The 25,240-nt window shown below is 43.0% G+C and overlaps 1 protein-coding gene and 2 long non-coding RNA genes across 4 annotated transcripts in view; 2 read left to right on the top strand and 1 right to left on the bottom strand.

Moving 5' to 3' along the window:
- Positions 1-371: 371 nt before the first annotated feature.
- C14H8orf48 (chromosome 14 C8orf48 homolog) lies at positions 372-15,127 on the bottom strand. The gene is made up of 6 exons (XM_071757896.1): positions 14,985-15,127; positions 10,602-10,737; positions 6,134-6,366; positions 4,244-4,396; positions 3,959-4,043; positions 372-631 (listed from the first exon to the last, which is right to left on the bottom strand). Exons 2-6 carry the CDS (start codon positions 10,729-10,731, stop codon positions 621-623), a joined length of 612 nt encoding a protein of 203 aa, XP_071613997.1. The 5' UTR covers positions 10,732-10,737; positions 14,985-15,127; the 3' UTR covers positions 372-620.
- Positions 15,128-15,239: 112 nt separating this feature from the next.
- The window catches only part of LOC139802586 (uncharacterized), a 30,037-nt gene continuing 20,036 nt past the window's right edge, over positions 15,240-25,240 (top strand). For both annotated transcript variants that reach the window (XR_011728699.1, XR_011728698.1), the window contains exons 1-2: positions 15,240-15,316; positions 16,455-16,525. This is a non-coding gene — a long non-coding RNA (uncharacterized lncRNA). The remainder of the gene's footprint in view (positions 15,317-16,454; positions 16,526-25,240) is intronic.
- LOC139802488 (uncharacterized) lies at positions 18,271-25,129 on the top strand. Its single transcript, XR_011728657.1, has 3 exons — positions 18,271-19,052; positions 23,975-24,060; positions 24,222-25,129. It is a non-coding gene; the product is annotated as an uncharacterized lncRNA (long non-coding RNA).

The following is a 25,240-nucleotide window of genomic DNA, read 5'->3' as shown; positions in this document are numbered from 1 at the left end:
CTCTCCAACTCCCTGAAAGGAGGTTGGAGCCAGGGGGGGTTGGGCTGATATCAGTGGGACAAGAGGGCACGGACTAAAGAATTTTTTCCTAATATCCAACCTAAACCTCCCCTGGCAGAGCTTCAGCTCTGCCAGGGGAGGTTTAGGTTGGATATTAGGAAAGGATTTCTTTCTGGAGAGGGTGCTCAGCCATTGGAATGGGCTGCCCAGGGAAGGGGTGGATTCTCCATCCCTGGAGATATTTCAAAAGAGCCTGGATGTGGCACTCAGTGCCATGGGCTGGGAACCACGGGGGGAGTGGATCAAGGGTTGGACTTGATGAGCTCTGAGGTCCCTTCCAACCCAGCCCATTCTAGGATTCTGTGATTTCAGAATGCTTCAGAAGAACATGCTGGATGTTCTCCCAGCCTCTTCTATGTATGATTTGGAGTAACTGCACTGAAAGCTCCAGTCCAGGTTTTTCCTGAGGAAGGACCTGGGTGCTGTGTCAGGTAACAGTTTCACAGGGAACACAATCCCTCCCAGCACCAAAGCCTTGTCCCCAGTGCCACCAGATTAAAACCTTTGTGTCCAGCTCCCAAGACGAATAAACAGGTCCAGTTCCTCTTCTTGGAAGCTGATCAAACTGGCTCTGGTAAAAAAAAAAAAAAAAAAAAAAAAAGCAATAAGTGCCTCTTGCCACACAACACAACCATGGCTGGGAGATGGGTTTCTGGAAAGGCAGTGACCCTGAGGGGGGTGAAGCTTTCAGATTTTAATACAGCTTCAGAGAAAAGATGTAAGATTAATAGAAGGGTTACAGGAGCAGTGGTGTCAGGTCCCAGCTAGGGTGACCTTGCAGGGGGTTGGAGAAGGTGACCTCCACCAGCTCTGTGACTCCAGATTTCACCAGGAGCTGCAAATCAGTATTCAGATGTGTTTGTCTCTGTTCCCACTTCATATCCAGGCAAGATCACTGCACTAAAACTTCATCCCAAACACGTGCTGGCAGCCTACTCTGAATGAGATGGAAGTTTTCATCCCTGAGGAGAAACAAATCCCAAGCCCAACAGATGGTTAGAAACAAGACCATGGAACAAGATGCTAATTTTTTGCCTTAGAGAGAAAGCTGGGGCAAAGGGAAGAGAAAATTCCAGTGCTGCAGTCCACAGGTTGAACAGTAATTTGAGGAATCTGAGTTTATCCAAAGTTATGAAGTTCAGCATCAGGGAACCATCTATCAGCACACACACAAGAGCAAGCAATGTGCAGACAAAAACCCCCTGTCCCCAGTCCTGAGCAGGGAACACCAGGGAACTACCTCACAAATCACTCCCCAGGTTAACCATGCAGCCACATGAGGTGTGCAGCCCAGAAACCAAGAGCTCCAAAGTCCTTTTAATCAGCAGACTGATTTGTTTCTGCACTGCTGCATCAATCACCCTTGATCCACCTCACTCCTTTTATGCCCCAGCAAAGCACCAACAGGGGAGCAGATGAGTAACTTTTTCTTGAACACAGTTCTTAGTGTTTCTTTGGATCAAATGAAAAACCTGCTGCTGAGGAAGGGTGAAAGGAAAGAAAAAGGGAAAAGAAGGGTGAAGAGGAAGACGAAAGATCTGCTTCTGGTTTGGTTTGGGGTTTTTTTTCCTACATTCCCTATGTTACAATTTTTTGGATCTCTGCTGTCAAATACCACAGGATTATGAAATAAGTTATTTAGAGACTCAGATCTTTCATTCCACTGCACATCCCTAATAGCTACCAAAAAAAACCAGGAGACAAACACTCAGATCTCAGAGCCATTCTTGGATAAAAAAATTAAGCAGGAGTGAGCAGCAGGAAAATAGACACAACAGGCAGCAGCAAAATATGATTTGATTTTTTTTTCAGAGGAGCTATCAGAACTGTCTTCCTAACATTTATGCAAACAAACAAACAAAGCCACTGTGCTGTGGCCTTTGACAGACAAATATTGTCAGATGCCTTGCCCAAACTGAGCTCATAGTTCAGTGTATTTGCAGAAAAATACATACATAAAATACTCCTGACAACAGAGCTGCAAAGAAATCTGAGTATTTCTAGAAAGCGTCTTAAGTATCAAAAGCAAAAATACCAAAATGTCTTTTTACTTATAAAAATAATCAGTCTATAATTAGACTCCTGGAATCCACTTTCTGTGTTATTACAAGGGATGAAAGCCATGGCCACAGGGAAGAAAATTTAAAATATTCACAGGATTCAATTCCTGATCACCACTCCTGGGCCTGACTTCAGCGTCTGTTCCCATGGAACCACGAGCACCCTTTGCCTGGTGTTAAGCAGTTTGTAACAGACTCACAAAGAACAGGGAAGGAGTATCCAAAAAGAAAAGGTTCCTGAGGCTGGGCAGCAGGAGATTTAAAAGGGATTTAAACATTTCTAAGGATTACAGAGCAACAGGGAGAAACAAGCAGCAGATTACTGACTACGCAGGTCGCTGGGGAAGCTGCAGTGACAATTCCAGAAGTCCCCAATTCTTAGGGGAATATTTGCCATGGGACTCTTGAACCTCCTGCTCACAGGGCACCAGAATAAACTGCTGGGGAAGCAGGGAGGACAAGGGGCTCTGAACTGCCTCGGGATGCTTGGTGTTTGCACTCAGGGATTGACCTACACAGGCTCAGCTCCCAGTGCAGGTTTTTAAGCACCACCAGAGGTGGGAGTAGCCACCTCCATCCCCTAGCACCTCCTTTCAGGTTCTCCACTAATTTGTGAGTGAAAACAAGATGCTTAGCAGCCCCCAAGCACTCTGATGGACAATACAGAGCACACAAAAGAAAATAACTACAAAGGAATAAAACATAAAACCAACTTGAACAATACCTGTTCTTGTCCCAGAATGGGGAAAGAGAACGCAACAAAATTTCATTTCGTTTTCTTTATGGCAAAAATTCCTAGATAAGGACATTCCTTTAAGACTTCCACAGCCTTCAGAGAGGCAAATGCACAGAAGTCAGGAACTGGAGATGGATCAGAGTCACTTCATGACTCCCCCAAGCCCAACACCCCAAGGCTGCTGCAGGGGCAATGCACTGAGGTCAGAAGGTGGCTGCACACAGAGCAGCACAGAGCTCCTGGGGTAACAATGAAGATCATTCCATTGTCTGTCCCATGGAGATCCCCAGCACAAAGCCATTTTATCTGGATGTGTACTCAATACCAATCCTTAACCTGGATGGATTATTTGAAAGAGTGACTGCATCTTTAAAAATGACAGAAAATTACAACAAATTCCATTCAGCATCCTATTCCAATTTTCATCTGTTGTTTTTTTTCTCTCTTCCTAGACACTTATCCTATGCAGGTTCTGGGATTCATTTATAACCATTTCTGTCCAGCTGGCATCCTCAGCCTTGCTGATTAATTTTCTTATGTAGTCTCATTATTTCAGTTCTAAAAATACCCCATTTCATTTTACTTCCTTCTATAGTTACTTTGCCACCTTCTTTTTCTCCTCCACCTGGAGCCCTCGCTTTCAATTTAACACGAGAGAGTGGGGAAAGACTGAGCTCAAACCCAGTAATTTCACCTCCCTGCCCCACAAAAACTGAATTATTTGTTTCTTATGGATAGAAGCAGCTGTGTGAGCTGCTCCCAAATCCCACAGGCAATCCCACAAGAAACAATACTTATTACTTGTCAGATTAATAATAGAAAGCGTTGGTTTCTCTACTGGAGAAGCTCCTGGTGCTGGATTACAATGCACTGCAACATTTGCATTGAGGGGGAATGAAGGGTTGAGTCAAAGCCCAGGTGCAGTGCTGGGAGTATCTGCTTCCCTCTGCAAGAATATTAAGCCCCCACCCCATTCATCACTGGCAGGAGGGGTCATGTCCACAGCCCCTGGCATTCAGCACACAACTGCCCACAGGAAACTCTCCCAGGCCTTGATGTCCTTGAGTTATGTTTCCTGCTTTAAGGATGTACATTTTCTGACCTTTCAGCCTTTGCCATAAGCTCCTGGGATCCTCTGAAGGTTTGGGAAGGCTTCTGAAGGCTTCTCCCAGAAGCGTAAGCACATCCTGAAATGAAAATAAAACTTGGAGATTACTTGGTTTTGTATTCTGGCCATTTCTCCTTGGCAACTTCATCCAGATCCTCAGAAGGATGAATCAGGAAGAAATCTGGCTTACAGATTCTGTAGCTGCAGTCTGTACAAAAGGTACCACAACTTTTTTTTTTTTTTTTTTAAAAAAAAAAGAACAAAACAACATTTGCTTACTCTGGAATACATCTGCTCTTCCAGTTTCTGTTGGGTTAAAGCACTTTTCAGGAGAAACTTCTTCCGTCTGAGGAAGGAGATCTTGGCCAACTCTGCTTCCTTCTCTTGACAGTCAGGGCACACAGAAGAATCATGGATTTGAGCTTCTGCCACCTGAGAGAGGAAACTCTGATGCAATGAGCAATGTCTGTGGTGTGATGTTTGAAGCTGCACAGACATCACTGACTTTGTCTACAGAAACTGTGATGGTCAAAAAAGGCCTTAAACACCCACCACAGGTGTTATGATTACCTTGACAAATTCTAAGGGGTAAATAAGCTTTGAAGTAATTAGTTCAAATACCTAGATGCAGCTCTGAGTCAGAATACAAATAAAATTACACAGTTTTCTTTGTAAGATAAACATTACTGCTTATTAATTCCTGTTATAGTTAATCCACCATGAAACCTTAAGCATATTTAACAGCATTACACAAATCCCAGTATTTGTGCATTTATAAAATATCAATACTTATTTCTGATTTAATTTCCACAGATTCCATCTGGTTACATAAATGCAAAAGCAGTGGAATCAATCCTACAAAGCCATGCCTCAAGCCTCTTAGCCTCCTTCCTTGATTTCTCCTCCTCTGCATACAAATGTTATGAGGAGGTAAAGACCAAAGCAAACAGACAGAGCAAAGTTACATTTCTTAGAAAAATATTACCACGCTGTGAAACAAACAGAGAGGCAGTAAAGATCCTACCAAACGTGGATGGTGGGTTGGTTAACAACAAAAGGGTGCAGATTGCTGGAATTTCCTGACAACTCAACCAAACAGAAAGCCTGGAACAATCATCACACCCAAACTGACTTCATAAGGCTCACTCCCTGCTCACCTGGCACAGGCTTTGCAGAGGAATATGTTATCACTTTTACTGTGCTGCACAGCAATAAATTTAAGGCAGCAAATGTGATAGAGATAAGACAAAACAAATGACTGTAATTACTATTCAAAGCTCATTTTTTGTTTTATCAGAAATCCTTTCCCAGATGCAGACATTCTGTGCTGGCTTCTAACAAAGTGGAGGCACTTGCCAAGGCCCAGATTTATGGATAAAGGCACCTGCAGGTGACAGTCACTACCCAAATCAACAGCACCACATATTCAAATCCATCTGCATGCACAGAGCAACACCACCAGTACCACTGGCCAAAAAAAAAAAACCCAAAAAAAAACCCCTACCAGTCTGGAAGCTTTTAGCTGTAGAGCTGGAGGGAGGAGCTGTGTAAGAATGCCTGTTCTGTGGGGGGGAAATATAAACCACTGGGCTGGGAGAAGAAGAAAAGCACCTTGAATTGTGTAAAGATGATGCAGATGCTTCTTCATAAAGGAAGTGGTGTAACCAAAATTCCAGTGGACACGTTTAATTCTTTGTATTACCTCCTGCCTAGAAAAGCTGGGAGGTTCTACCTTTGGAACACTTTTAAAAGTGGAGTCACAAAGGTTCCACAATAAAAAAAATATGCAGAATACTTTCTATAAATAGCAGGTGCAGATGTAACCAGGAAACAAGGCTTTTCTCCTCAGTTATTCCAGGGTTTACTGTGGGATGCAACAGTTCACCACCCCAGCCTTGCTCAGCCACACAAATTATTATTTTATCACCAGATAATATTTTACAATCATTCAATTATTTACTAGCAACAGCTCTGCAGCTGCAGTGAATGTCTAACAGAAGGATGAGAAAAGATAAAGCTTGAGTTATCAATCAAAAAATCTCCTTCAGAGGCCTGAGTGTGGCAGCAATAAAGTCTGCCTGATTTGATCCTTACATTACAGCTTTATTTTTTTCCCAGTGCTTCTCCCAAAAAGCAGAGGCAAAACCTGCATCTGGTTCCTTGCAGTACCTGTTTCAGAGTCTCTCTGATATTTATCAGGTGAAGTCTGTTCATGAGCTGCTCAGGAACAGTGCAGTTCAGGTCACTTGGCTGTGGTTTCTGTGCCATGGGTCCATCCTCCAGCTTTCTTGGTTGGCCACCATCTCCCTGCCCAGGGATCAGCTGCTGTTGCATTTTTCTTATCTTCACAGTGCAAAAAGACTGAAGAGCATCCAGTTCTCTGCCTGATAATTCAGTCCTTTCTGTCAGGCACAGAGCAGCAAAACAAAAGCATCAATTACTGGGTAAGAGAAGAACTGCTGCTCTTATGTCTGCACAACCTCACCCTATCTAATAAAAACCCAAGCCCAGTGTCAAACCTAGAGGCAATGACTGTAACAAGAGCAGTGCAGAATTTAAATAAAATTCTGGGTGATAACTGCAGGAACCTGCTCAAAAGAAGTCTCTAAGAGAGTCTCCAAGGAGGGGAGGGGATAAGACCACTGAAGAATGAGGACTACTTACTGAAACAACACAAGTGCATCAGTAAAGCAAGTACTTCAATGCTATGACATGAAAACAACTGATTTTCAGTGACAGGCTTACAGAGATTTAGCTTCTTCCAACCCAAAACTTCCCAAAGCAAAATGACCAAAAAGAGCACTACCCATCTGGTAGCTAAGGAGCAATTTACAAGGCACTGAAGAATTAGAGGCAGTGTCTATTGAAGCAACCCCAGAGAACACCTCAAGTATATTCTACAACCTCTAGTTAGGCTTTTTTTTTCTTTTTTTTTAAGAAATGCAATTATATTAGAAAATACTTCCCTCTAGGCCTCCAATGATCATTTCCAAATTCTTTTTATGACCTTGTTCAAACAATACCCTTCACTCTTTCATCTTCTCTTATCCTTCCCAGTGCCATGGAATGATCAATAAGCCCCAAGAGATTATATTTCAGATGGATTTACAACTTCATTCTCTGCTTAGTGGGAGCTTTTCCATAAGCTTAAACACAGCCAATCAGCAGAGCTGAGCTCACACCAGCAGCTGGGTTACAATTTCAGTATTCCATGAGCACATAAGGAAAATGGGGAGTACCACAGGGCCTGCAGAGTACCAGAGTTTTCAGCTACTGACACAGGGGAGACCACCACTCTACTTTCAGTACCCAGATTGAACTTTTATGCAACTACTGAAGCTCAAATGAACACTTCAATGTGTGTAATTAAAAGAGAAATGAGAAGGAGACAAAACATTAAAGCAAGCATTAGTGGAAAGCTCATTAATACCTTTGCATGTAAATAATGCTAACACTGCCTCCCCCTCTCAGGACCCTACTGCCAAAAAAAAGCCAGGCAACTAACAATGACTCTACAGGTAAGCTATGGTCAGTTTATTTTAAGTATTCAGAAACAAATGATACTGCCAATTTAGCTGGAAAGAATGATTATTTCCTCTAAACAAGCCCCCCCATACAGACTGTTTCACTCATTTTCAGTGACTTCACAGACAGCTGAATAAAAACTAAAACCACTTTAAAATGCAAATTAACAAAAATGTTTTCCTTTGGCAGGATTATAAACAGCTGAGTGGAAACCACTATCTCAGTCATTAAGTTATTTTTCTCACAATTGCAATGCAGAATCCCTGTAAGCCAGTGTAGCATGTGCCACTGCTGGGTTTAATGCTCTAATGAAATACTGATGGATTCATTTGTGTTGCACATAGAACTAATTTAATTAAGAATTGGTTTCTAACAGTGCAGGAGTTGTGTGCTGCCACAGACCCACCCGTTTGCTCAGCTGCACCTACAGACTTGAGAAGGAACTCTAGCAAAGAGACCAGCAATGCTGAAACCTGCAGGGTTAAGAGTAAAGAAGCTCAGAAAGAATAAAAATTATCAAAGGCTGCAGCTGCACCAAAACAAAAACAAAAATGGTGAGAAAATTCAGCACAGAGTGAAATCCTCAAAAGTTCTTCTTCCAACTGCACAGGGACCAGTTACACTTTCAGATTTTCTTCTGAGTGCAGGAGGCTCACTTGTCCTGCAGCAGAGTGGAAGGAGATGCAGGCTCTTGCTTTGGGGGTTGGTTTTATTTCTTCTGCCTTCTCCACATCCCCTCCTCCCCAGCCCTGACCCAGCCATGCCTGAATGCTCATTCTGCACTTGTAGTGCCAGACTGAAATGTCACTGCACCTCTGCCTGCAGAGCATCCCTGCCAGGGCCAATTACTGCTCCAGAGGAACATTTTGCTGATGCTTGGTTGCCCCAAGTCCTGCATCCCTCCCTCCTCTTCACTGAAAAGGAATAAAGCAGGAGTAGGTGACAAGAGCAGCAAAACCAGACACCAGAACAGACATCAAGTCAGAGTCATGTGTCATAAAAAGGTCACAAAGCACAGGCTGGACCAAGGAGCTGCTCTGAAGACAGAAGCACTCAGTGTGTACCAGAGCAGATAAGCTCATCTCCATGTCTACATTCTGAGCCCTGCTGTGTGCTTTATAACCAAATGACCTACATAGATTTTTGCTTTCTGTATGCAACTACAAACTTTAAGTATGACATTTTAAATCTATATGAGAGGAGGGAGAAAAATAAAGGCAGCCTTTATTGACTTTCCTCTCCCTTTGATGCCTAACTTGGATTTAATAGGAAAATAGGCAGGCATTTTGGTGTTATTATGCTCTACTAATGCTCTATTTTAAGAGCAAAAATGTAAAATGGTTAAAGGAGAGATAATTAGGAAGGCAGCAAGTGATAACTACTCCTCAGAAAGATTTTAACTCTGCGTTTCAGAGATAACATTTTCATAATTATCTAAATTGCATTTGTACAACTGAGCAGAGCAGCTGAGATGAAGAGGCTGACAGCCCCATCAGCAAGCACAGTGCTTGAAAGATTGCTGCAGATAACCCAGAGCTGAGAGAACCAGCCTGAAATAGCAGGCCAGTTATTACAAACATGAATTTAAAGGCAGCTAAGTTCCTCCTGCATGGTGAAGGATGCCCTCAGCCTCCACCAAAATGAGGGAGACAACAGCTCTTCCCCTGGACAGCAGCTGGGAGCACCCTAACAGTGTCCCTGCCAAGTGCTCAGCTGTCACTTCATGCATCAGACACAAGAAGAACTTGCTACTGGAAACTGAGGGACCACTCAGATTCCCCTCCAAGTCCATAAACCAAAGGCAGAACAACAAAAATCTCCAGTTGATTAAGATCAAATCCTCCCCAGGCTAACTCTCCAGGGAAAGCCCTGCAGAGATGGAGAACTTTCTCAACATACCACTCCTTCAATGAAACCCTCCTTTTCCATTTCTCTGTGAATCAAAGAGTCACAAGATTCTGATGTATTTTAGGAAGAGTCTCAGAGGAGCTCAGCAGGAGAAGCCTCTCTACTACAGATGAGATCATCTCCATGAAATGTCTTCTCACTTGACAATATGGCAGTCTTGGAAAACCAGTAATAGACAGATAAATGCTGAAGATGAGTCAGGAACTCATAACATTGACTCACCACTGTTATGAATGAGCTATACAATTAAGAATAGCCTGAAAAGTATCTTAAGTCATGTTTTCTTCTAAGATAATATGGACACCTGGAAGATGCCTGTATGCAAATGCAGTGCCATGAAGCACCTAGGCAGGAGGATGTCCCTAGGTAATCAGTCTTACAGGTGACCTCCAAAACTTCTGAGTTCCTTCAACTTTTCATGTACAAACACACTGAGGAAGATTCCCCTTCCTTTTGCTTCGATTATCTTTTGCTCAACTACAGCTTTCTTGCTCTTTTTTTAATTAAAAATAGTATCTCTGACCCACTTTTCTGAAAGACTTAAGCAGGACTTGCATCCCACCATCTGCTCTTGCAGTTGCTTGCATAACCAGGACATGCAAACTGCACCCTCCCTCCCTTCCCCTCTCCTCCTCCATCCACTACATCATTGTGTTGGTTAAAGCTGCTCCATTATTCTTGCCAAAATTGGCACCCTGCTGCCTCCCTCAGCTCGGGAAAGGAACTAAAACATGGCAAACCAGTGATTCACCAGCTAACACAAATGATTCACTGGGGGAAAAACATTTCACACAGGAAATTCTGAAATCATGGGGGTTATTTGAGAGAGAAATCCTGCAATCCTAGCACCTGTACAGCCAGAAGGAAGAGAAAAACTAAACAGCCCAGAAAAATGTTGAGGATATGGTTAATTTTAAGTCATAGATAGGTTTTCTTTGTGTTTATCCAGATCTTGTGATAATGCATCACCAGGGTAACATCACTATGTCAGGAGCATCAAAGCCATGTGTGTCATGGGAGCCAAACTGCTTTCCCAGAAAGCAAAAGAGAAACTTTGTACTTAATTACCTGGCTAATTAAGATGGGATAATTACTTGGCTTGACTTTAATAGCTTGTATATAAAATTGAAGTCTCGTTAAAAAGTTTACATCCCCTTTCAAAAGCAACAAGAATTAAAGCCTCTGCTAAAGTTACTCAACTCACCAGCATGAGTTTTTCTGTCAGACTTGTCTTGCTTAACTCTGCCCTCTTCATTTTCCAGACCAATCCATTCTCCCATCACATCTCCTCCTGCAGCTGCAGAACCCTCTCCTTCAGACTGCTCCCAGTGCATTTTTTTCTGCAATGGAAAAGGCATTTTTTGAACCCAGGCTGTAAAGAAAGCCAGTCTGCAGAAAAGCAAAGAGGAAGGCAAATGATCTTCCCTTTGAAAGTGACACTTTTTTTTTCTCCTGGGGAGGAAAAAGAGACCCCAAGCCATAGGTTTGTAGAGATGACATCAGTGATTTCAGGGTGAATGCTGAGCAACCTTCTGACCCCTTGAGTATCTCATACTGCTCATCTCTCACCTCCCCACTGAAAGACAGCTCAGGATACACTGAGAAAACCTGAGACTACAGCTCAGAGCTTTTGACACATTCAGTTTTATCTGTAATAAGAACTTCACCTCAATCCACCTCCTCCCTCCCTCTGCCCCATCCCTTCTGTTCAGCCCTGCACAGCTTCTTGAGTTGTGGCAAGGAGCTCAGGTCTCAAGATCCAAGTGAGAAATAATGTGGAGGCAGGGGAAATAAAACACATCTGTGGGAGCTCCCAGTTGTGTTCCCACACAGCTCCAGTCCTGCAGAAACCGAGGAAACTGCAAAGATGTGGAAAAGGAGAGCTGGAAAAAGACAGGAGACCTCAGAGTGCCACTGAAAAGTGGCTGCCACTGACAAGCAAGACACAAATGGCAAATTTCAACATGCTGAGCACACCCAAGAAGCACCTGACTTGTCTGCTTTCAGGGTTCTAGCAGCACATGGACTGGGGTTATGCAAGGAAATCACAGGTCCCTACAGGGCCACCAGCATGGCAGGGTTTCCAGAGTTTTTATTATTTATATATGCTGTTCTTTGAAAGAGATACATCACAGCATATCAATTTCCCAAAATATTTTGCCTTTGAATTACTCCCTAGTTTCTTGTTAAGCTGGTAGTGTTCAGAAGACTCCATAATTTTATGAAACATTAAGCTTGTAAGGATAAAAAGTGCTTACTAAAAACACCTGTATACACACAGCAAGGACCCCTCCTAGTATGTCCTAGAATCCTTGATGCCAGAAATAAGGATTTAAATGCTCAGATATGGAATAATGAAAAAAGAAAGAAGAAGAAAAAAAAAAAAAAAAAGAAAAAAAAAAAAAGGAAAAAAACCCCAAAACACAACATACAACTTCTTATCTCCAGAAAAGAAAAGATTGTTTAAAAGTATCATTAGTAAAAAACAAACATTTTAAGCAAACAAGTTAAATGTATTAGACACTGATCAACTACATCAGTGTAGCATGAGCTGACCCCAAGGCAATGATCTCTTGATTCAGATTTTTGAAGTACCAATATCTGATGCCACATTTTGTGCAAGGATAAACAGGGTTTGCACTCAGGTAGAGTTACTGGCAACAAATTTTGCCCTGCATTGTTGGGACTTGATGCCTAAATAGTATTTTAAAAGATTCTTAATAACTACAGTGCTATTTTAAAGTATATTTAAAGTGCTCTAGCTAATCTTTAAAGCTATAGTGTTTATACATGCTGACAAGCTCCTAAACTAAAAAATATTTAAAAAAATAATTACCACTTCAAGTCCTCACAATGCTTTCCAGACCAAGATCAGAGGAGAATGAAGAAGAATGACAGAGAACCCCACAGAGACCTAACAAGACACTAATGCAATTTCCTGTCTGCTTCTTCATCACCCATCTGATGGACCCATAAGGTGCTATCCAGCCACCCTGAGTATTTTCAGTTCTAGAACTCTCTCCTTGTGCCCTTGGAAGGATTATTTTATAACCCAGCTACTTGTCATGACTGCCAACTTAGTCAAGGTACCCTTCAGAATTTTCAACGTGGCAACAGAATTTCAGCATCACAAGGAAGGGTTTTCCATGGGCAAATCACACCCTGCTGAATGCAGCTGTCAGCAAACCTTGAGAGCACAAAGCCCAGACCCAGTCAGCACACCCAGGTTCTGTTGCTTTGCACAATGAGAACACAATTTTCACTTTTTTATTTTTGCCAGCTCACGGGGCCCCTGCACTGACTTGGAAGGCTCAGCTCAGCTCTGTGTGGTGTGGGGCTGCCAACTCCAAAGCCCCTGAGGAAGAGGGACAATTCAGCTGGGTCACTCTCTCACTGCCAGCACTTTGTAACTCCAGTTGCCATGGTGCAGAGCTGCAAATAAAAACACCAGCATGTCACAGATCCAATTCAGAGGAAGAATAACTGGATTATGTAGAGCACAGGGCTGCCTCGGCCCAGCACACCCCCAGTGCAGCCTCTGCAACAACTCCAGGAGCAGGGCAAGCCCTTCAAAGCACCTCAGCTGGTCAGAGCTGGGCACCATGAGCAGCCCTGGGGAAGCACAGAGCATCAGAATTCTGTGCAGCATGCCTGGCACATCTGTGCTGAGTAACAGTAACACTCCGGTAAAACAAGCCATGGAAACAACAACAAAATAATAATAAAAATAATGGCATTTTTTACTTTCAGACTGTTGACTGTCTCAGCACTCAGAAATGCAAAACCTCCTTGTTCTGCTTAGATTTTGTCTAGAAAATTAAAACAAGAAGTATCAGCCAGCTGATCCTCTCAAATGAGGATTCATGCTCCCAGTGTGAAGAGAAATACAAGTTCTCCAGATTCAAGCTCCAGGAACAAAACAGACCTTAGGTAACTCCACAATGGATTTATTTTAAAGATTATTCTTCCTTATTTTACCCTTTTGTACTAGACTATTACTACTGTTTTACCCTTTTCCTTCCTTTTGACTTAAGGACCTAAATAGCTTTGTCCAGAATAATTTTCCTCCAATTTTTCCCTACCCTCTAAAGCAAGGAAAGAAAATGATGGGCAACATCCCTCTGGAGAAATGCTTGCAGCAGCCACAGTCATGATTCCTTCACCAGAAGGATAGGAACCTAAGTGTGACAACAGTGGGCAGACAAAGGCACTTTCTGTCAGGCCTGAAATTCAGGTATGAAATTCAGGTCCTTAGGTGTTTGTTACTGGGGCTTTAGCAAACTTCATTTTAAAGGTTATTTCCCTACTGAATATGCCTGCTTTGCGTGCCACTTCACAGCCAAAGTACCTTGTGAAAACCTAAAGCAAATTCAGGGCTTCTTTCCCAAGGCTAGACTTCCAAACCTCACCTGTAGTGCTAAACTTCCAAGTCCAAGGGTTTTCTTTCAGTTTTAACACGGTCCCCAAATTAAAGAATTGTTCTGATCTTAACTTCCAACACTAAGTAATTCGTTAATGAAAAAACAATCTCCAGACAGAATCAGTGGTGGTGTAATAAGGTTTACTGGTGAAAAACAATGGGAAATGCAATCACTTCTCTGGCCCATAGCTGTGCTAAGAAGTTGCAGCTCAAGGATGTGCTCACAAGGAGTGAGATTAATTTCAGCAAGTAACAAGGCTGGTGGGAACTGGAGACGTGGCATAGCATCAGATATGTCTGGTAATAACCAATTTCACAGTGAAAAATATCATCTGTGACAATATCAGCAGATCAGTGACTTAGAAGCTGTAAGGATACCTATGAACAGCAAATACAACATGTTTATAGCCAACCTGAATGTTGCATCTGCTGCCAGGCAGCTTTTATTCCCCCTGAGCACAGGAAGCAAAGCTCAGTGGTTCTGCAAGGGCTGTGAAAAGGCCTCAGAACTGTGGGAACTGCTTTTCTGAGCCTGACTTTGCCTCACGGGGACAAAACCTTCAGGGAGAGACAGAGGCAGAGAGGAGGCTGCAGGGATGTCCCTGGAAACCAGAGGCACCACAGAGGAAAAGCCCAGGAGAAGCAGCTCCATCCGCTCCGTGGGCAAAAATGTGACTGCAACACAGCCCACACCTGGAAAACTGACATTTCCACCAAGTTACAGCCTGTGAAGAACTCCTTCTCCACACACTTTGGGCATAGGACCGAAACAAAGGGTAAAACCCAGCGGCACATGAGGCTGGGTCTCCTTTTGTTGGCACTTCGCTCCCGTGTTGTTTTTGGGTTTTTTTTTGAAACTTCAAAATCCTGCCTTTCCAGGCTGAAAACTTGAAGCCTGCAAAACTATTTACCACACAGCGTTAACCGAAAAGTTTTTTTTTTTTTTTTTTTTTTGAGGAAAAAACCAAAACCTCCAAGACAAGCCAGAGGCTGAGGCCACCTCCCCACAGGGCCGCACCGCACCAACCCCCGGCCTGCCCCCAGTGCCCCCCCAGGGGCTGCTCGCAAGGCGGGGAATTTCTCACACACCCCGATCCCATCTCCCTGCTCCCCTCCGAAGCCTTCCTGACACCCTGCACCGGACCCTCCCCTCACAGGGCGACTCACCCCAAGGGGAGGCGGCTCCGGCCGAGGGGAGCGGGAAGGGCTCCCCCGAGCTCCGGGTGAGGGAAGCGGGAAGGGTCCCCCCGAGCTCCGGGTGAGGGGAGCGGGAAAGACTCCGGGCTTCGGCCGTGGGGAGCGGGAAGGGCCCCCCCGAACTCCGGGTGAGAGAACCGGGAAGGGCACCCCCAGGCTCCGAGTGAGGGGAGCGGGAAACGGGAACCTCTGAGCCCCGGGTCCGTCACGCCGCGCTGCGCCTGAGGGGAAGGCCGGTTCCCTGGGCGGGCGGCTCCGCCCCTTCCCGCCTCGTCTCCTCACGTCCTGCCTGGGAGGCAGAGGTAGAGGAAAACCCTTGGTTCAAATAGTAGATTGATTTTAAAGAGTCGATTGTTTTTTTAATAGATTGGACTTGCGGCCCCGGAGGTGCCGGCTGAGGCGGGGCAGGCCCGGTGCTGAAGGCCGGGCTCGGGGTGAGGTGGCCGGGACTTTGTGGGCAGCCTTGGTACCTCACCTGTGCCTTGGATGCTGCCGTAATCAGGTGCAAGAAGTTCGTATTTTCATGCAAAAATAATCGCTAGCTTGAGGTGCGGTTTGGATAGGTACAGGGCAGTAAAAGCAGCTCTTCTGTAGACTGGGCCTGGGTTGAGTATTGACAGTTCAGGTGAGCTAATGCCACTTTTGTTCTTCCAGGGAAATGTTGGGTTTATTTTGCTGGGGTTTTTTTAACCGAGAAAAGCTCAGTTCTTCTGGGATGTGCAGTGTGTTGTCTGTCTGAGAGAAATCCCTGAGGTATTTTATCCTCCAGAGCCCCTGGTGCTGGATTTGGATGGATTCAGGACAGAGATCTCTGGTGTTTGATGAAGTGCAGCAAATGATGTTTGCAGATTTCTCACGAAAAAGAAACTCTTGAGTGCTGCAGCTACAGCTGTAATACAAAGAAAGTTGTATAATCATAGACATAATGAGTCTATTATAATAAGCATAATCATAGAAATAATGAGTGAGATCCCCAGTGTTGCAGATTTGAGGTAAGGCAGATGAGTAAATAAATGCAGGGATGTGGTGGAGTGTAAAATGCAGTGCAATAAACAGGTTTTTAAGATGCTTTTAAGATTCAGCCATTCACTGCTTTCTGCGGAGAGTGAACTGTGTGGTGCTGGGCCGTTTCATTTACACCTACAAGAAATTAAAATAGTATGCACGTGGCAAACATTTCTCTTGCATTTTCCATCCACAGAAATTATAGTAGGGATCAGAGAGGTGGGCAACTGTGAGTGGAAAGGGTAATTTTCCATACTGCTGGAAGTGAGAGGCAGCTGAATATCAATAAAACTTCAGCTGTCAACACTACAGAGGGAGGAAAGTGTAATTCAGAAAGTATATGCCATTTACATCAGAAAAATCTGCAATGTGTACTAAACCTCTCCAAGCCAGTCACCTTCCATTGATTGCTCCATGTTGTCTTTTCCTTCTCAGGAAAGTAACGTGGCAAACAACCTACTGAGCACCCAAGCTAAACAAGATCAGTATCTGAAGGGATCTAAGAGGTAGGCTGAGAGTTTTCATGCTCTGGATTATAAGTGATGGTGAAACAGGGCTGGGAGAAACATTACCTTTTCTTTAAAATTCTAATCAAGGTGATACACAGAGAACAAGAGAGAAGAATAAAGCAGTTATTCTCACACAGTTATTCCTCTCAGTTCCCCCTAAATATCTCCCTGGCAGCTTGATAGTTCATTATTTATCATTGTCCATTTTTTTGTGGTAACAGTTGACATCAGATTATTACTGACCTGGTTGGTATTTGAATTTATTCCCTAGAGGTTAAGGTCTCTGTAGTTTCATGTCCTCAGTCCTTTTCAAAATTCATAATTTTAGAGCGTGGAAAATGTATTGTTCTATCAAGTTTATTTCCCTGACATTTATTCAGTGGAGAGTGTGATCCTAGTATTAAAGGCTTTTGATTTGAAGCCCAGGATACAGATAATTCTTTTCACTGTTCTTTACTGAAACGGGTCATTTTATCACTGTGGTTCCCCTTGGTGGTGTCCAGGCAGTTCAGTTTTGAACTGCATAATTATCTGAACCAGTATTTTTTTTGGGTTTTTTGTTGTTTTTTTTTGAAGGATTTGTGGGTGACAACAGACTGCTCAGCCCAGTTGTGTCAGAAAGCATTAAGCTTTCTGTCTGCTCATGTCATGGACTTGGTCCTGTATAGATCCATAAATAATACTGTGTGAGAAGCAGTGAGAGGCTTTTACTCCAGTTCATCTCTTTGTGCTATGTTATATTAAATTTAAACACAATTGTTGAATTCCTTTGTGTGGGTAACTGCTTTTTGATGTCTCCTTCCATTAAAGTTGTAATATCCCTTTTAACCAGAGGGCTGCATAAGAATTCATACTTGCTGGGGATGTTTCTCAAATAATCATAATCTCATTAATGTTGCCAGCAGAACTACCTGAGCTGTCACCATGAGACTCAGTACCCACCTGAAGAATTATGGTGTGAGGCCAATGGAATTAATCCATATTCCAATACTGGAGAAAGTTAATGTGACTCATTAATGAGATGCTCCTCAGCATTACACTATATCAAAAAAGGCTGGTAGTTTGAGGTGGTTTTGCTAAACTCTGGAAATATGAAGGACAGATGCAAGAATTCTTAAGAAACTCCAAAGCATTTGTTGATAGTTCAAGATTAAATAAAATTTTTCCTCTTTATCAGCACAGACATTAGAAGTTCTGCCAAGTAGCACCTAGATGCCATAAACCATCAGTGAGGGTGGATAGTTTGAAAATATTACAAAGGAAATCCTCTAGGGCATGCAGCATCAGGAAGTCATTGTTTAGGGCTTGCTTTTATTTAAAATGGTCATTTCAGTTCCCATTATTTCACATCTCTAATTAAGAAATGGATTGCTCTTTGCTTCAAGTTGCTGGAGTCTGGCTGGAGTCTGGTGTCCATGGAAGCTCAGAAGTGTGCATAGGAATGAGGTGGCAGAGGTGGCCACAGAGACTCAGATTTCCTGATTTCTGAAAACACTTGTGTTTGCTGATCCCAGCCCTGAGATCCTGTCAGGTGGGACTGAATCACTTTTTTCCCAATGTCTTGATCTTTTATACCAGAATAGATCCACTGCTGCTCAGAACAGCAGTGTGAGAGTCAGGAAGTTCCAGTGCATGATCCTATTGCTTTTTAGAGCCAAAGGTGTTGGTTTTTATCTCTGTCTGCATCCTTGTATATGTTTGCAGGGGTTCATTTTTGTTTCCCTCCATGCAGAGTTACTGTAGGTGCCTTCAAGGAGATGCATTAAATAATTGGCATTCAAGACCAGTGGTCTGTCACTGTGCTTCTGAGGGATAATACCCTTCCCTTAGGTGGGTTTGGTTTATTTTGCTCTGAACATTGCATTAATTCATATGAAAGAGGAGAACTCAGAAACCAATAGAGTAAATGTTGGAGATTTTCTTCATTTTCTTATCCCCCTTTATTATTTCTGCTTAATGATTTCCCTGTGGACCATCCTGATGAATTCCCAGGGTGTTGCTGTGAGGAGAGCTTTTGAAGGGGAAGGCAAAGACACCATACACTTTCAGCAGATCAAAACTAGACTTATTAATCAGTTTTCTTTGCTAATAGGTTGAGTCTTTGGGGAATCTTTCAGAATTTTTCTTCAAACTGATGAGTTGTTTTGACAGTACAGAAAATGCCTTAATTTAGAAATTGCAGCTTTCCATACTGACGCTCAGTTTAATCCATCAGACATCCATCAGGTGTGAAAAGACAGGATTTATTTGTTCCTCAGCTAGCTTTTGTGATTCTACTTGTTTGTAGTGTCCTACATGTGCTGTAAGTCATATTAGCAAGATTCTTTCTGGTTTTATTCTCATAATTCTTACTGGTGACATATTATTTCTACTTCAGAAAGAGGAGAGATTATGTAGGTTGTTAGAGGAAACTGGTTTGAGATCTTTATAATCTCATCTGAAGGTGGGTTTATTTCTGAGTAATCTCATGGTCCTGGAAGAGGAGTATCAGTGCTGTCCTGAGCATTTCCTTACTGGTGAAGAGGTGAGTTCTTTTGGGTGATTGTATTTTTGGAGAAAGAACTTCTCTCTTACTTTGCTGGGGCTGTTCTGTGAGAACCCAGAAAGAGGACAGTAATCTGAAGTTTGGTAACCAGGTTGTGCCACTCTCCTGTGTGTGTGGAGATGTTTGAGAACTTGAGTACCCAGTCTAAGTCTGACCTTGCCAACAAATCCAGCCTCTTAAATACTGATTTTCACTGCACTGGTTAAGCTGTTGTATTTTTAGCAGTAGCTGACTTGGAAGATGGCTGATTCTCCAAGTCCTGGGGGACAGGAGGCAGGCAGAGAAACCACTCCATGCTTTGTGGAACGTTCTGCTGGGCTCTGTGTTGAGCAATGCTTCAGCTATAAAGTAAATCTATCATTCCCTGCAGTGTGTGTTGCTTATAAAAGGAAGACAATTTTAAAATTGGTAATGCTGAGGTCCCATTAATAGAGTGGACCTCATGCTTGTAAATTTTGGTGGGCTTTTTGGCCTTGTTGTTACAGGGTGGGATTCCTGTTAGGCATATAACTCACATGTGGTTAAAATTGCCCTAAAACCAAATGAAATCTGCATCCAGGAACCCATTTTGCACTGACTCATTAGATAATTTTGAAGGTCATTCAAAACATTAATTACTCCCAAAAGAAATGTAAAACAAGTATTGGTGCTGCCCCACTACAGGTGGGAAACCAAAGGCATCAGGAGTAGATGACTCAGGTCAGACAAAATGACACTTGAGATTCCTGCATTCTAACTGCAGCTCTTCATGCTGGGACAAAGTGCATCCTCTTACTCACTGTCTTTTTCATTATTATACTTTGATAATGAGAAGTCACCTAAGTGGTTATTCTATCATTTGGAGTGAATTACCATATCCCAGCATTCTCAAGTGTGTAGAAAATCAGAACTTAAAAAGTCCTTTGCTTTGTTTCCCAAGTCTAATAAGCTCACTGATGGATTTTTATGAAATAATTATGCACCTTTTGAGTTGCTGAACCACCTGCAGAGGAAGGAGACAGACAGGAGGCAGCTGATGTTGAGTTTGGCAGACAGGTTAAATGATGACGTGCACAGGGGATTTCCAGTGTAGGAAAGAGGATTTCAGTGTGAAGAGTAGCTCACAAATGCTGTCAAGTGCAGTTAGTGTCTTGGTGCATGAACCAGAGATTTATTCTCTCCCTATTTTTGAAGCTTAAGCACAGGCAGACCACAATCAAAAGCAGAAATGGTGCCTTTGGTGTTGGTTCATTCATTCAGCTGAGGGCCCCATGTCTGCTTGGGGTTGTGGAGGTAGCACAGAGTCTGATTCCTGCCCAGATACAGGCATGAGCCTGATTTCCAGATCTGTGTGTTCCCAGCCCTCCTCTCAGGGAGAGCTGCTGCCCAGATCCAGCTGCCACCAGCACCTCTGAACCTCCCTGAACTGCTGAGCTGCTTCCAGGCAGCTTGAATATCAGAAATATCCTAAGCTGGCAGACTTGGCTCAGCCCTCTGGGGTAAATCATCCTAGCCCATGCAAGCAGACCAAGTCTCCAGCAGAAAATTAACTTGATGATCTGATTCTAATTAGTTTCCTAATTTAATGGCAATAATTTCACTTTGGTGATGGTAGTCATTGCCACAGCTAGCAGGAGTAACAGAATTGGTTTCCTTAAAAGCTCATTTGTGATGCATCCTCTGTTGAATCTTAAGCAATAACAAGCAGAAGTCTCTCATTATTTCCAAACTGTGGTAGTTACATGGTTAAAAGTGCCAGGCTTGCTTGCCTGAGCCTGGTGACTGGGAATTGCCAGTATAAGAAAATGAACACTCATAAAGTTGAACTACAGCTTGAATTTATTCCATTTCGTTCTTAGATGAGCTGCTTTTTCTTTCATTGCTGGTTTAAACACCTGGAAATTAAAGTCCTCGTAAAATTAAAAACGAGAAAGCAAAATCTTTAAGGAAATTAAACAGTGGGATGTTTTTACACCAGCATAAAACCAGAATGACTCCACAGAAGATAATTAAAAGCAAGAGAAACAAATGGACTCATCTGCTTAATAACCTGATGGGCAAAGTGTCATTACAGTACCACTCTGTTGCAGCTACTTCAGCTTCATATGCTTTCAAAAATTATACTTAAGGTGGAAAGTTATAAAAACTTGTAGCCTTGGTTATTTCCCCTGTAAACTTCTAGGAATTTAGCTCTCCACAGCTGGATTGGAATTGCATCAGGTATCTTCACATTGCAGTGGATGTTGAGTCACTCTGGACCTGAGACCCTGGCAATCTTTGCTTGAAAATCCCCTCCTGTTGGCAAAGGAATCTCCTGAATCATCCTAACCCTCTGTTCTTTAACAAAATGTTCATGGAGGAGGAGAGTTGGGCAGCCTGGCAGGACTGTGGAACAGGTCAGATGCATGGAGAGGGAGTCAGGCATGTTGAGTCAGGAGAGGGAAACCAGGCATGGTTTCCCACCATGTGTGGTGGGAAAGTGTTTGGTTTGGTGGAAGGCAGGTTTAGGGTCCCCCTTTTTGTCCCCCTGTGTTTGCACATTCTGTGGGTGGGAAAGTTACCTACACAGAAGTGTGGGTTTAGGCTGGTCTGAGAGCTCCTTGTCAAGCTTTATTCCCCTGGTTAGGAACATTTCTACATCCAGCCTTCCTTTGCCCTGTATTAAATGGAGTTTTCTGCTATTATTTCTTGCACCTATTTACCTTTATAAACTCTTCAAACTAAGGAACACTTCCAGCCATGAGGCCATCAGCCTTTGAATTCTGCATGCACAGAGCACCTGCTGACTCCTGTGATAGCTCAGCTTAAAAGACTCTGCTAGATTGTTCTTGAATTTTGAAAAGTAATGTGCATTTATAGCCCTCTCTCAGTGAGGAATAATAATACAGACTCTGATCCTCTGCATACTTATTTATGTATTAGGCTGCACACATATGTGTAGTCCCTTGGGAACTGTTTATAAAATAAGGGCTATGTTCATCCCATGTTACACTTTCTGTGTTTATCCTAGAACATTTAAAGCAAAATAATTGTAAAGAATGAATGAAAGATGCATTTGTAATGGAGGTTATAATGAAAATCTGTGAACTGGGAAAGTGTTAGGCTGGAATGTTCTGCTGGTTTTAATCAAAAAATGAAGAGTAAAGATGTATGTTTATTCTATCAGGATTTTTTACTCAAATGTTCTGTAAGATTAATAGATTCTGAATGTGTTTACATCCATAAGTAGATATAATTTGTAAGAGTGAGGAGATTTTCTCTTTGCAATGTGCTGTTATAACCAGCTTCAGTGTCTCCAACAATGGATTACTCCGAAGTGCAGATGAGAAAAAAACCCAACAAAGAACAAATCATAGTCAGAGACTAAGATATTAAAACCATAATTCAACCACAAAGTTGACAGAGTGAGATGAGGCAGTGGAACTGTGCTACCATTAGCATGTAACAGAAGCTGTTATGTGTGTTTAAAGGTACCCTGCCTGAATCAGACTGCTTGTCCTTAGCAGCACTTCACCATTTTGGCCCCTTTGCAGCACCAGGGAGCATCAAACAGAAGAGCAGGATTGTGTCCAAACCCAAAACACATCTGGATAAGGTGACCTTGATCTAGGCTGATATAATCCCAGGAGTTGCAGGAGCTTTATTAAAAGCTTTAAAGTTAGGCTGTTATTTAAACTTTCTTCTCTTCCTTCCCCAAATAAAGGAATTATTGACAAAATCTCCCTGGCTGGCTGGAGTGATGTGCCAACTCCATCACTGGCTGCAGCTCCAGTGGAGCACAAATTCAGGTTGTGGACCTGTTTTGGTTTCAGCTCCTCTTCAGTATAGGTTTAAAATCATTGTAATACAGCAATGGCTCAGTTAAAGGAGTTAAACCATTTAGAAGTGAGTGTGGAACCTGCTAGGGAGAGGCAGAGGATTCCTTCAAGCTGTGTGCTTGGCTGGACAGGCTGGTGCACCCAGGGACAGCCCATCCCACAGCTGGCTGTGCAGAATAAACCTCACACTGCAGCAAGGCATCCAGCAGGGGGTTGGACTTTCAAAGCAACTTGGTTCTGAGGGATGAAAACTGAAGCACAAGCAGTGCTGTTAACCATGGGAAACCAAGTCTGTCTCTTTTTGGGTTTTTTTTTCTGGATGTATCACAACACCGTGAGGGTTCAGTTCAGCCACCTGAAAACGTTCAGCAAGATCAGCTGCAACATCTGAACTTTGTCTGATTCATAAAGAAAAAACCTGCCCTGGCTCACCCAGGTGGCTGATAGAGCATAGGATGCTCCAGAGCATCGTTACCTGGTGACACATGGGGGACTGTGATAGTGTTAGGGCTTTTTTATATATATAAGGTGAGGGTATTTATTGTGTTAGTTGTGCTTGGCACAAAGAATTCTATGCTCATTGTGATAAACTGAAGCAATCTTTTTAAATAATGGACTGGACCTGTGTTTAGGAGGGGGAGAATCCACTTGGAGCTTTTTAATTGTTCAGACATTGAAGAGAGACAAAACAATTGCTGTTCAGGAGGGTGGTTAGGCTTTACAGAAACTACTTGCTGTAAAAATTTTCATCCCAATGATAAAAGCTTCCTTTTTAAGCAAAATTCCTTTCAAACTCAGCATAGCCCCTCGGGTGATTTCAGCCCCTTGGCTGGCTGATAATGTGATTGCAGATGTTTTGCTTTTTTGAACAGATTACCAAGGTGGCTGAATGTGGTATTGAGATTTAGCAGTTGTTATTAAAACCTGTGTTCCTGCAGCTCTGGGGTGGGAATTTGAGTTTAATCACTGCAAGTTACAGTTAGGAGGTCCAGATAAAATAACAAGTATTTGCAATTATGTAGCTGGAGCCTCTTCAGAGATCTAAAATTCACCTTAGACTATTAGCTGGTAGAAATGCTATCCAATTCTTAACTTGCCTTGCAGGATCCTTCTCTGAAAGAACTTGGATGCTTTAACAGCACTTTGCTGGCCCCAAGAGAGCTGATGATTTCCCAGCCCTGCTCACCAGTGTAGGTTTCAGCAATATTCTTACCTTTGGAGTGAAACTGGGTTATGCTGGGCCATGTTCTTTCCTCCTGGAAGCTGGGGTAGGTTTCTCCAGTTTTCTGTTCCCTGTAATGTGGCTGATAGAGCTGATTGGGTTTGTCTCTCTCCCTTTGGCATAAGGCAGGATGCTCCACCTGGTGCACTAGATTACACTTCAGCAGAATTCTAAAGGTTCCAAAAGCACCCAGAATGACTGCCCCCACGTCTGGAATGAGCACCTCCAGAGACCAAGGATGTAAGCAACACCCTCAAGAAAATTCAAGGCCATTTTCTTTGCATAAGCACAAAGACCACTCCCTGCTCCCAAGTGGAAAAGGGGACAGACTTAGAGCTGCATTTCTTCTGTCTGGGAAGAGCACTGTGTGTTCCTCAGGCTGGAAGCTCTAAAGGTTGGGAGCTCTGTCATTCTGCCAGCATTTTAGATGAACTCTGGAGCTTTTGCAGACACACACTTGCACATAAATGCTCAAATACCTTCTATTTTCAGCACCAGAGAGCTAACCCCCAGTAAGCAAAGCACCAGGGAACAGAGGCACCACTTAGAATAGATTAAATTCCAGCCTCAAAGAAACATTATTTGGACTTTTTTTCTTGCAGGAGAAACTATACTCTGTTTCTTCAACCCCCAGAGTATAAATAAAACTTAAAATTATTGAGGCAAATAGTTCAGGGAGTTATAAATAATGACCAGACAATTATATGAATAAGAACAGGGAGGATAAAAATGGGAAGATCTATCAAGTTCCCTGCATCTGCTTATACATTCATCACCAGTGTACAAGGAAGCTAAAAAATCCCATCAGCATTGCCACCAGGGAGAAGATCTCTGCCTGAGCAGCACTGTCTTTGCAGCAGTGACTTTGAGTGTGTTTCTAGGTTCCTAACTGGGGGTGTTTTTTAAAGAGACCTTGATTCTCAGGAGGTGGTTGTTTTGTTCTTGCTGACACCCAGATTCCTTCATTGCCTGAAGAGAGGATGCCTTAAATAGCTGAACTTTGGAATTCCTGCTTCCTACAGAACAGGCACTATAGTGCTGATCATCTGGGACTGACCAAAGCTCAGAATTGATTGCTTTGCTCTTAAATTTCAAGTTCTAATACATATGGTAATTATTCCCTAGCACCAGAGGCAAGGGGGACCTGA

This window comes from Heliangelus exortis, chromosome 14 (genome assembly GCF_036169615.1).
Source record: "Heliangelus exortis chromosome 14, bHelExo1.hap1, whole genome shotgun sequence".
NCBI classification, from domain to species: domain Eukaryota; kingdom Metazoa; phylum Chordata; class Aves; order Apodiformes; family Trochilidae; genus Heliangelus; species Heliangelus exortis.
This window is presented reverse-complemented; position numbering and strand designations above follow the sequence as displayed.

Excerpts from the sequence above, each read along its gene's own strand:
- C14H8orf48 (XM_071757896.1), bottom strand. The coding sequence starts at position 10,731 with ATGCACTGGGAGCAGTCTGAAGGAGAGGGTTCTGCAGCTGCAGGAGGA. Across the intron at positions 4,397-6,133 it reads TCAGAGAGACTCTGAAACAG|GTGGCAGAAGCTCAAATCCA; the intron begins GTACTGCAAGGA and ends TTCCTCTCTCAG. Across the intron at positions 4,044-4,243 it reads AAGAGCAGATGTATTCCAGA|GATGTGCTTACGCTTCTGGG; the intron begins GTAAGCAAATGT and ends TTTTCATTTCAG.